Source organism: Silurus meridionalis, chromosome 27 (genome assembly GCF_014805685.1).
Source record: "Silurus meridionalis isolate SWU-2019-XX chromosome 27, ASM1480568v1, whole genome shotgun sequence".
Classification (NCBI taxonomy): domain Eukaryota; kingdom Metazoa; phylum Chordata; class Actinopteri; order Siluriformes; family Siluridae; genus Silurus; species Silurus meridionalis.
This window is the reverse complement of record NC_060910.1, coordinates 9,577,348-9,590,039: the sequence shown is the minus strand read 5'-3', so window position 1 is coordinate 9,590,039 and position 12,692 is coordinate 9,577,348. Positions and strand designations below refer to the sequence as shown.

Sequence of the window (12,692 nt, the reverse complement as noted above, 5' to 3'; positions counted from 1 at the left end):
AGTTAGTGTGCAACCAGAATAGAATACAGCCACCCAATAATATGAAAGGTTTTATCTTTCCTGAATACCCCAAATTATTATATTGACCTTTTTATATAATCCAGAACCTGACATCTGATACAACAGCAAGTTTATATCACATACTGCAAAATTCTTTTAAATGTACTATTAGTTTTTTCCACATGAAATATTGGTTGATGTTTGTACTTTACATATGTGGTTTCTCAGAAGTTGTTGAGCAATTTTTCCATTTTTAAACTAAAATTACTTTCACATTCCAGTAAAGGGTCATTAAACATGGACATAGCGGTAAACAGGGAGGAATTGCCTTTGTGTTAAAGTGTGGCATCAGCAAAGAGACGGGAGGTGACTTTAGAGCATGTGAGGGTGTGTATAGATTTATTACTCATACTCCTACTTGGGGTACGTGCAGTTTACCCCGACTCCTGTCATCATTACTGGAAAGCCCCAGCATTGGAATTGCACTTTTTCCCTGTTCTTTTCCTTCTTTATTATTTTTCCACAAGAAAATCAAACCATCATGTTCTGCGGTTGAATCATTCTGTATAGTGGCGTGTGATCGATACACTTTAGTAATACACTGCATGTGTGCTGTCTTTTGCAGAGCCTTCTTCCAGGCTGCATGTGACGTCCCGGCTCCAGAAGAGAAGTTTAACGTGGATGAGTACTCTGACATGGTGACACTTAGCAAGCCTGTCATCTACATCTCCATAGAAGAGATCATCAACACTCATTCAGTAAGACTGCGATCATGTACCCATTTGTGTCAAGTGTTATTATTTTTGTTTTCCTATCAAGAGTGAGAAATGCTGGCAACACCTCTCTTCATCTATAATCTCTCCTTGTAGTGATTTCATCCCACTGTGTTCCTTTGCATATTTCATAAATACAATTTTTGTGTAATAACATTTATTATCCTTTAAATAGCCTAAGTTTTAGTCAACATCTTTTGTAGCTCAATGTAATGGATACTTTCCATTTCAAGAGGAAAAATCTTCCATATGGGATATTAATGTGTGAGTGTGGAGTGTTGCACACGGAAAACGTTTGTCTCGAAGCTGCTGAAGCTACATCAAGGAGTCTGAAGCAGATTTGACTTTTTTTTCTAACCAGGAGGTACAGAATGGTGCATAAGATAGGATAAGATAAGATAAGATAAGATAAGAAAATTTCTATGTTACAGCAGCAAAAAAAAATAAAAATGTGCAAATATATATATATATATATATATATATATATATATATATATATATATATATATATAAATATAGGTACATAGTAAAAATAACACTGTATAAATACAAAAGAAAAAGAGACCTCCAATAAGTAGTTATACTTCCAAACATATTGCACATAGGTAATATTGCACATACATGAGTAATATTGTACGCCTATAAATTAGTGCAGCAGGGAGAAAAGTATTATATTGCTCGTTCAGACACTTAGGAATGCATCTGAATCATCTCAACTCCAAGGGCCACGGGATGGCAATGACTTGTCTTTTAGGAAGACTGAACACTTCTCCACATGCTACATTCCCAGCATATTAGTCACCAGTGGCCAAAACAAACGAATTCAAGAGCAATAAGCTACAAAGAAAAAAGCATAAATATTGAATTTGTAGAGTAGCGAATGTTCCCTCGAGTAAAAATAGATACAGATTGCAAAATACCATAAGTAGCTTAGACAGGGACATTCTTTGCAAACCCTATCTTATAACCTTGTTCTTGTGATAAAATTCTGGTCAGTTTTCTGAAGGATTGAACTGCATCTTTATTTGTGACCTTCTTGCTTTTGTGGAGCCCAGGGAGCATGAGGAAGAGGTAACAGTTACTGAGCCTGCTTATACTGTAGCTCTTCATGAAGGTGGTGAAAGGGAACAGCGATTCATAGGAGCGGTATGTGGGGAGGTCCCTGTGTGATGTAAACCAGACTGTTGTTTTAGCACATCACCATTGTGAAGTGCTGAAGCTTTTTCTTTATACTGGCTGACTTCCATGTCAGACCTTCCTACTGCTGACAGAGATAAAAGACTTTTAGTACACATTATCAAAAAAGGTACATCTGTTTTGGATTCGTTTTGTAAAACAGTAGAACAAAAGAACACACTGTACACCAGATCTAAGACTGGGATGGAGATACCACATTGACATGTTGCATTATATTAGCTGGGGTAGCACTGAGTAAGCATTCATTGCTTTGATAAAAGTTTATTAAATCTTTAAAAAAAACATTTTTTTGTGAAAATTTATCTCCAGCTGTGTTACACAGCAGAATGTATGAATTGATTTGTTCATGTTTGGCCAACAGCTTGTGCTGGAGCACAAGGAAGCCATCGCTCCAGAACCCAGTGACCTTCTGCATGAACTTCTGGATGACTTGGGAGATGTTCCTGACATGGAGTCACTAATTGGTATATGCATTCCAAACTAATTTTAAAGATCTTTCCATATTCAAATTGTTTGCTATGGCTGTTATACAAAACAGTATGTTAGTAGAAAAAAGGAAGCGTCAGAAATACGACCGTCTAACAAAATTATTACACATTTATCAAATCCAGGATGATGTTCAAAGTTGCTCTATAGACAGGTTCATTAAAAGCAGGAATCTATGCGACAGGGCAACAGACTAAACATCATTCTCCTATACATACTGTAGGTGAAGGCGCTGTTGATCCAAATGATCCCAACAAAGAAAACGCACTGAGTCAGTTGGCAAAAACTGAGATCTCTCTTACACTCACGAACAAATTTGAGCTGGTGGATGGTGATGACAAAGACATAAAGGGACTAATGATGAAGTAAGTCATGTCTCATAAACTCTGGTGAAAAATAGAGGTTGTACATCAGTCTGTTGTTTTCTCTAGTGAGGGTGATTAGCCTGATTGTAACTTATATAAACGTTTACTGTTATTTTTAAACCCAGCCTTCATTTCCTGTTCCACTATCTCTCACACTCCATGCTGGGAAGTGACATGCAAGCCACTGCTATCTCTTCCTCTTCATCCACGTTTTTCTTTAGCTGGTGTTTTTAAGCTTTACAAAATTCGTGACATTTCATGAAATTAGGAGAAATGCAAGAAGACCACGATCCTGTCTATATTACTGCGTCTACTAAATAACTAAGTATCACACTTTTTCTCTGGTTGTGAAGCGCATTCCATCTCATCAGGCTGTATGTTCTCTCTTTATCACAGTATTCACAGTGTCATAGTGCATGGGGTCTCTGGGGAGAAGGCAGGACGAGTGAGTCAGAATGTTTCCCACTGGTGCAGACAGAACAGGGGCTTGATGTCAGGGCTCACTTTTGGAATGCTAACACAAAGTTTCCTGTCATGGCACACCCTAAACTAGGCCTTCAGATGTATATGATACTTCTGTGTTTAGTAATATTATGAATATGAGCAACTATTGACTATTGATAGTATTTAAGGATGAATTTTTTAAACACACATACAGGGTTGGTGAATAAGCAGTCAGATAATACCTGTTGTGTCTATGTGTGTATGTAGATAGTGATCTCATGTTCTGGTAAACCCATTTTACTACTACTTTATCTTCACTAAAATCTGCACTGAAATGCTCTTTTAGTAAATATTTATACTATTCATTCCAAAAGTTTAAATATACTGTAATATAAATGACATATACTTGTTTAATGGTCAGTCACATCCATCAGTCATCAGTTTAAATGCCAGTGATCAATGACTAAAATTATTATTTACTTTATAGGACAATAAAATCATGCATTTCTATATAATTTTATTATTATTATTTTTTCCAAAGAACAAAGAAGCTGATAATGGATGTGGTGAGAATTCAGCCTGGAGAAACACTGATAGATATTCTAGAGACTCCAGCTACTTCTCAACAGGTAATGATTTCAACCATTAAATGGTATTCCAAGTATTATAATGTGTTCTTATAGATACAGGAAAAATAAGAAAAACGCTTCAACTCATCAAATAAGTCTCCTAACTAGTCATCTGAAAAAGTGCTGTGTCGACTAGAAATGTTAAATAAGATATTAAATTCATGTGTTATTCAAAACAACGGCAATACTCCATATCTAACTCTCATCGTATCGTACCAGGGCTGGGGAATATGGCAAAAAATTAAAAGATTTTTTTCTTTTCAAATCTTTTTTTTTCTGAATGTTTCACCAAAACATGATTTCTATTTATTTATTTTATTTTATTTTATTTTTCTTTCTTTTAATATATATATATATATATATATATATATATATATATATATATATATATATATATATATATATATATAAAATTAGTCAACTTAAAACATAACTACAACAACATGACTGAAGTAACATTCACTTGCTTAGTATTTAGAAAAACCATCTGGTAAAGGAACATTGTATTTTTAGAGGGCATGTAATAAACATCAACATGGTGTAAATGAATGTAAACCAGTTCTTTAGTTAAATATATTTGCAGAAGATTTGAATGAACTATGAAAGCAAATTTGTTGTGCAATTTGAATTAAACATTCAATATTTCTGAACACAGAGTAAGAAAAAACCTCTCAGTCACAATATTATCCATGTCAACTCAAAATAATCAATCAAGCAAATTCAAACCAGTAGTATTATTTACAGTATTTATAGCTTTGAACATTCTTGCCAATTAGCTTGGTGTCTTGCTGGAATAAATTAGCGGTGCTGCTACTTCCGGTTGTAACAGACTTCTGCATATTTAGCATTTGACAAAAGTTTGTTTAACATCTGATAGTATAAGGTCATCCTGACGTGACGATCCATCCTTCTCCATGATGTTAGACGCTATTTCTACATAACATTCCTTCATAAAATGCTCTCACATGTAAGCGAGTAATCTGACGTGGCCATTGGTGCAATGACACTGTATCTGATTGGATGCGTGCGGATCGTCTTAAAACGTACATTCGAATCAATTATAAAAATGTCTTACTATGTCTTTACTTATCATGTGGAAAAAGTGCTGACCCTCAGGATTTCTGCTGATTTTTTAAAAATATTCATGCAAAATGTTGTCTTTAAGTCTGCATTATTTAGACTCAGTTCTGTGCCATGCAGGAATCAGAGCATGATAAGATGGTGGAGCGGCGGGCAGCACAAGACGCTACTGCTCCAGAGGGGCTGAAGAGCAGCCAGGCTTTATTGGAGGACACACAATTGCCCCTAGAACAAAAGAAACGCAAGATCCTCAGGAATTTGCGCACTCTGGAACAGGCTGGCCTGGTCAACTCCACTAACAAGTACCAGGAGCTCATCAATGATGTCTCCAAGGTATAATGCTGCTATAGGCTTGTCGATGCTAAAGTGTATCTAAATTCTTCATTAAAAAAATCTGACCATAGTATTTTTTTTTTACATATTACTAATAACAATAACATATACAATAACATTATAACAGTAATATCATTCTCGTATTAAAGATCTTCCATAACATCATAGTCAAGCATTATGAGGATGTACAGTATACTTTACTTATTGTAATGCAGCTTTGACATATTATCCTCAAATTCTCCACAAATGTAGATGTTTGTGGTGGTGACCTCACACAGGGTCAGCTCAAATAAAAATGATCAAAATAAAATCTTTCTCATGACCCATTATAAATGGTCACACTACATTTTATTAGATTATTAGATTCATTTGTTTGTACTCTCAAATAACAGGACATTCGGTACCAGAGACGCTACAGGCAGAGGAGGAAAGGGGAACTGGTGAAGCTCCAGCAGACCCTGAGTGCCCTTAACTCCAAGGCAGATTTCTACCAGGACCAGATCAATTACTATGACACCTACATCAAAACCTGCCTCGATAACCTCAACAGAAAGTTAGTGACCAACATTCTGCATTTATTTTCCTTTTGCAAAGGCTCAGTTTAATTCGAATTTAAACTTGACGTTGTGTCTTCACAGGAACTCACGCAGATCCATCAAAATGAACCGAAAGGATGAAGAGAAAGGAAGTAAGAAGTCGAAGCAGCAGTCTTTGAAGTACACAGGTGCCAAGTTGCATGAGAAAGGAGTCATACTGGAGGTTGAAGGCCTCCAGACCAACCAGTAAGTTTGAATTAAATTTTAATGGGGAATGCAATTTTAGGAAGCTTTTAGACTACAAAGGTAACTTTGATTTATTAATTTATTTTAAATATGGAAGTGTTAGGAGGAGATAAGAGACAGTATGATAATGTGTCTGATAATGTCACAGATTCACAGTATGAATCAACCATGTATAAGGACATAAGCTGTCTGAAAATAACCAACAAAAAACTATTGTAGTTCTGCATATAGTGTAGTTTATTATGAATTATATTTGCCCATGCAGTAGTCCCCCATTTATCACGGTGTTTACGTTTCCAAAACCTCCCGCGTTAAACAAAAAACCGAGATAAACAGACGCCGCCCCAGAAAATGCTATTTTATGTATACAGTACTGTACTGTATTAGCACTTCACTTCATTTTATAATAAATTATTATATTTGTATTAATAGATGTCATAATTAGACCATAAAACTCCATAAAAACAATTCCCGTTTTTGGTCTATCGTGCTATCTGCGAGAGACTGGGAAAATCAGCCAAACTAATTAATTATGTGGCAGATGCAATTCCGCGATAAACACAGGGGGCGCCAGATTCGAGGTAAAGCGGGGATTACTGTACTTTAATATATAAAAAAAGGTGACTTTCCTATAAAACTTGTCAGTATTTATCGTGCTATCCCTATAAACAGATGTTCAGTGAGTGTTGGTCAGCAGTGCGTAGTTCTTTTGTGCATTAGATTACAGTGTAATAAAGCTTTGACAACATTAGGAGTGGTAGCAACAGTACTGTTTACAACAGTACAGAGAATTACACAGCCCAAGGGATTCAGTGCAGACTACAACCCACCGTAAAGAGACATGAAGCTTCCTGTTAGTATGATTATAGAGTCCAGGGGTAGGTAGTTGCAAAATTTTCAAGGACCTGGACAAAACAAAAAGGGATTAGAACTAAAGAAACATGATCAGGTATCAACATCTCGAAAAATTAATTCAAAAGTGAGTTAAACATCTGATCTCCCAACATGCTGTACAAACTCTACAACACTGTTACTTCACAAACAGAGGGACGGGTGTGTACATTCCTTAAATGTTTTACTGATATTTAGAGTTTTCACTATGTTTCACTGTGTTTTTTATTATTATCAATGATTTATTATTAATCAATAACAAAAGCAAATAAGGTGCACTTTTCATTTCCCACAAGCAGTTTTCTAATTTTCAAACAATTGCTGGATATTCTTTTTTTTTCTTTTGCCTTAGGTTGAAAAATGTAATGTTCGACATCTCACCCTGTGAGGAAGTTGGGGATTTTGAGATAAAGGCCAAGTTTATGGGAGTCGAGATGGAAAAAGTCCAACTGCATTTCCAAGTAAATCCCTCTGAAACATGTGTCCTGTCAGCATATCTTTGTTCTTCCTATTACCTCCATCCATAAAGGAAAATCTGCTAAAAAAAATAACCGACTTTGCTGTCAACACATAATGCTGTATTCAGAAATTCATTACTTTTTACACACTATATGATATTTATATTTTGTCTATTTTTCTGTTTTGCAGGACCTGCTGCAGCTGCAGTATGAAGGAGTTGCAGTCATGAAAATGTTTGACAAGGCCAAAGTCAATGTTAACCTCTTAATTTTTCTACTAAACAAAAAGTTTTATGGAAAGTGATTTTTTTACATTGGAGTAATTTGTTAAATGGTTTTATGAGATGCTTAGTAAGTAAAGTGTGACCTTCAATGTAAAAGGGTTTTCTAAAATCCAAGAGTCACCAAAGCAGGAAATTTTGGGATTGGGTATTTAATTGTGAGATATCAAGACTATCAGTTGAAATGTCAAAGCTGTACATATACATTTAGCACACACGTTTAAAAACTGTAGTATTGTTCTTGAGCTTTCCAAAAGCATAGCATCATAACGATTTCTGCAGAATGGTTGAATTAGTATCACATTACTCAAGTGTACATACTTTCCCTCCTGATTAAGATCATCGGGCCGGGAAGATAAGCTAAAGATGAACTAATTTGGGGAAATTTTGGGAGCTCAGAACTGGACCGTTAAACCATAAAGATTCGCTTGAAAATCTTTTATTTTTCTGCTCTATTTTGCCCAGTAATTGTACATGAATGATATTCTAAGTGGTATTAAAATGTAAGTATATATTTTATATTCAGGTAGTACTGTATGTGAAAACACTGTTTTATATTATATTGTGAAAAAAAAAAAAAAGAAAAGGTGTGCGTTGGGGAGGTATGTTTCTATTAATGAATTTCACAATGCACTACTGCCTTCTTTTCCCAAACAGAAATTACATAAAGAATAGTCAAAGCTAATCAAAGGAAAGAAAAAGATGACGCTACCATTTCTACTTGATTAAGCTGTTTTCCTCTTTTAAATAGTCATACGTGATACACTGAAATGATAAGTATTACTTAATTAAAAATAAATAAATCACAGCAGTTGCTTTCACATGCATGGGTGTGCACAATTTGTCAATCCTTATATATATATATATATATATATATAAATATATAAATATATATATATATATATATATATATATATATATATATTTTTTTTTTTTTTTTTTTGTTTATTTATTATTTATAACATTGTACATTATAAAAATATTTTCTCGTTCAGTCTCATGAGGTAGAACCTGGATTTTCTTTTCCAACAATCTTGTGAAGTTCCCAGAGGTATTTGTGCTTTTTGGCCGCCTTTCCTTCACGCTCTGGTCCAACTCATCCCAGATCATCTCAACCGGATATAGATCGGGTGATTGTGGAGGCCAGGTCATCCGATGCAGCATTCCATCATGGCTTGAAACTTAGAGGTGTGTTTGGGGTCATTGCACTGCTGGGAAACAAATTACAGTCCCACTAAACGCAAACCAGATGGGATAGCATGACACAGCAAAATGCCGTGGTAGACATTCTGGTTAATTGTGCCCTCGACTTTGATGTCAATTCCAAGAGTGTCAATTAGCAAAGCACACCCACACCATCGCACCATCTCCTCCATGCTTCACAGTGGAGACCACACATTCAAAACCATCAGTTCACTCTCAGTGTGTATAACAAAGACACGGTGGTTAGAAACTAAAATCTCAAGTTCGAACTCATCAGACCAAAGCACAGTTTTTTCCACTGATTTAATGCCAATTCCATGTGTTCCTCAGTCTCTTCTGCTTGTTGTTTTTCTGTGGTTCCTTTGTTGCAGTTCGAGCATGAAGGCCTGACTCATGCAGTGTAGTCGTTGAAATGTGTCACTTGAACTCTGAGAAGCATTTATGTAAAACGATAAATTCTGAGGCTGATAATTGTAATATACATATCCTTTGAGGTAGCTACGGTATAGACCTTCCTGTCCTGGGATAGTCCTCATGAGAGCATGTTTCATCATAGTGTTTGATGGTTTTAGAGACTGCTTGGAGACATGGGCGTAAATTTCATTTAACAGTAGGGGGGGACAATAAATATAAAATCTCTCATAAGCAATTTTTGAAGGGGGACACAAATAATACAGTCAAATTGTACTTACAGTATAAAGACAGTGTCCCCACAGTAAAAAAACTTTGTTTCTATCATTGTTCTTGTAGCGTCAATTACAATGATTATTTATGTAAAGCACTTTAAATTAAGTAAAACTATCATAAAAAAAATAATCACAACAATAAAAACAAGGAATTAAAAAAATGTTTTAACATTTTATTTACAAATTAATGAAGACACTTAGGAACAGAATATAAACTGATTATAAAAATACAGTGGGGTCAGTTCAGATGTAGCACAGTGCTCATTTAGTACATTTCACAGATAAACAATATGCTAATTGTGTGTTAATGTAATGTTAACATTATACCAAGTCCCAAATGAAACACTGCATGGGAAACGGCTTTGGTGTGTTAGTGTCAGTGCACTATGCTACAAGCTATTGTAAACAAGCTAACGTTCACTAGATAAGTCATATTTTAATCACTAATAGAGCAGATTCATGGAAAATTACATCGCTAATCAGCATTTTTGCCGCAACTAATTTATGAATGAGTCTGCATCAACTACATTAAAGAGAATCGCTTTATTTAAAGTGAATAAAATACCCTAGTTAATGGAGTTGAACATTAATTGAGCCGCAGACACACCCCTGACTCGTGTGTGTAGAGTAGGTGAGATGAACACACACCTGACTCGTGTGTGTAGAGAAGGTGAGATGAACTGGGAAAGCAGGCATTGGGTCAAACCACTGTGAGGAAGGGGATATATATATATATATATATATATATATATATATATATATATATATATATATATATATATAAATTGTAGTTCTACTACAAATACTGTATATAATGTTGTGAAATACAGAAAATTAAACGGGTGCTTTATTAAAGACAAATTAGCAGTAATGTAAGACTGTAGGAGAAGGTCATTTATTACTGTATTCGTCTTATAACTAATATTGGGATCTGTAACAATATCAAAAGCGCACATCCTCAGTGAAACCAATCTCTCAAATCCAAATAAAAGGGAAAAAGAAAAATATTACTTTTTAATATTATCTGACTTTTTCTTAGGTTTTACACTGTAAAGTGAAGTTCAGCCAAAATGTCAATACAGGACTGAAATAACCCAAACAGATAATGTCTTTTTCGTGAGAAAGCGCATTTGGGGGCGTTTATTATACGAGAAAAGAAACACACACACACACACACACACACGCAGACACAGAGAGAGCAAAAGGAGGGAACTTGTGTCTCTGCTCTGTTACTTCAGCAGTAAAACCAGCAGCAGTCACTGGAAGCTCCTGGAGCACAGAGCGTTCAGACGGGAATTTCTGCTGTTTATTATCCGCCCTGAGGATTTTATTACTCTGTAAAGTGGCTCATCTGAACAACATGGTGCGGAGCTTCATTCTAGCGGCTCTCCTGTTGCCTCTCCTCTCTACAGCAGCCCTGATCCCGAACAGCGGTGAGTTCATGTGTGAGGAGTTCTTCCTATACTTCCTGTGTGTGTGTGTGTGTATATATATATATATATATATATATATATATATATATATATATATATATATATATATATATATATATATATAACATTGCCATTATAACATTATGAGTGGTGAGTGAATAACACTGATTATCTCTTCATCATGGCACCTGTTAGTAAGTTGGGTATGTTAGGCAGCAAGTGAACATTTTGTCCTCAGAATTGATGTGTTAGAAACAGGAAAAATGGGCAAGTGTAAGGATTTGAGTGAGTTTGACTAGGACCAGACTTGAGTCAGACCATCTCCAAAACTGCAGCTCTAGTGATGTTCCCAATACCACCAATATAAGCTGTATCTTATACCACCTAGTGGACATACATGGTATAGCATTTAAATAGTAGTTAATTGATTAAAAATAGTAATAGAACCAGCGGCGGATTGTAGGATGTTTTAATGGTGACTAAGAACCAGTTAATAGGGGCCCATGGGAAAAGTCATGTGCCCTAACACAAGTGGGATGACATAAAAATGGCACTGCACAAGTGCCTGAACAACACATTAATCTTTAAAAAAATTAAAAGCATTGAACAGACAATAATTGTTCTCAACTGCACTGTACTTTTTCTACCCATCTCTGACATGGTTTCTTCTTGAAGAAACTTTGAATGTATTGCTGCTGTGCCTGACTTTGTCCCCTTTCCATTTTTATACACAAAATTGCGTATAAAAATAAACAAACCTCTAACTTAATCATTAATATTACACCATTAGCATATTAAAAGCCATGTTTTCATATGGGCATTGACATGTACTTAAGTAAAAAGTAACTGTTAATACACATTTTTGTGTGATTAACTTAATCTCACACTTTTATCTGTCCTAAATGTACCTTAAATTAATACTTTTAAAGTTTTTAATACTCTAATCAACATGGGCAGGGACAAATATGGATGCTTTATGCAGATGTATGTTTATTATTAGTGAAACCCAACTCAACACAGAACACAAAATATTCTTGTAAAAAGTAATTATGGTGTTTTAAATTGCGTAAATCATCAGGACACCAAACAGAACCTTTGCTATGTTTCCACACCTAGGGTTAATGAGGTGATACCGAAGAAACTGTAACTTACATACGGATTACATAATCAGAGAATATTTGTTTCCAATGTGTTACTTTTATTTAAAAGTAGACATTTCAAGCTTTCTATTCATATATTTATTATGTCTGTGAGGCAAGTATTCACTGAGATTCAGGTTGTTTTATTTGTGTCTGTGAAGAGAGATGACAGAGACAGCAGAGAGCGCCCCCTGTCTGTTTTCTTTATTTTACAAAAGCACAGTGTTTTGTTGTTATGATTGTATACAAATAAAAGTAGACGCTTTACAGATTCGAATGATGTATTGCTTTTATCTGTACGATCAAAAAGACAGTAATTAAAATTACATCGCTAATCAGCATTTTTGCCGCAACTAATTTATGAATGAGTCTGCATCAACTACATTAAAGAGAATCGCTTTATTTAAAGTGAATAAAATACCCTAGTTAATGGAGTTGAACATTAATTGAGCCGCAGACACACCCCTGACTCGTGTGTGTAGAAGGTGAGATGAACACACCTGACTCGTGTG

General features: G+C 35.2%; 2 protein-coding genes across 2 annotated transcripts in view; both read left to right on the top strand.

Annotated features, from left to right (window-relative positions):
* Positions 1-8,540, top strand: part of iqgap2 (IQ motif containing GTPase activating protein 2) — a 48,721-nt gene extending 40,181 nt beyond the window's left edge. The window contains exons 30-38 of the mRNA XM_046841530.1: positions 626-758; positions 2,332-2,434; positions 2,680-2,821; positions 3,807-3,894; positions 5,095-5,307; positions 5,700-5,860; positions 5,946-6,089; positions 7,333-7,441; positions 7,629-8,540. Coding sequence (XP_046697486.1) covers positions 626-758; positions 2,332-2,434; positions 2,680-2,821; positions 3,807-3,894; positions 5,095-5,307; positions 5,700-5,860; positions 5,946-6,089; positions 7,333-7,441; positions 7,629-7,742 — 1,207 coding nt within the window. The 3' untranslated portion in view covers positions 7,743-8,540. The remainder of the gene's footprint in view (positions 1-625; positions 759-2,331; positions 2,435-2,679; positions 2,822-3,806; positions 3,895-5,094; positions 5,308-5,699; positions 5,861-5,945; positions 6,090-7,332; positions 7,442-7,628) is intronic.
* A 2,238-nt stretch (positions 8,541-10,778) lies between these two features.
* Positions 10,779-12,692, top strand: part of f2r (coagulation factor II (thrombin) receptor) — a 9,652-nt gene continuing 7,738 nt past the window's right edge. Inside the window, exon 1 of the mRNA XM_046842438.1 lies at positions 10,779-11,041. Within this exon, the coding sequence (XP_046698394.1) occupies positions 10,969-11,041 (73 nt within the window). The 5' untranslated portion in view covers positions 10,779-10,968. The remainder of the gene's footprint in view (positions 11,042-12,692) is intronic.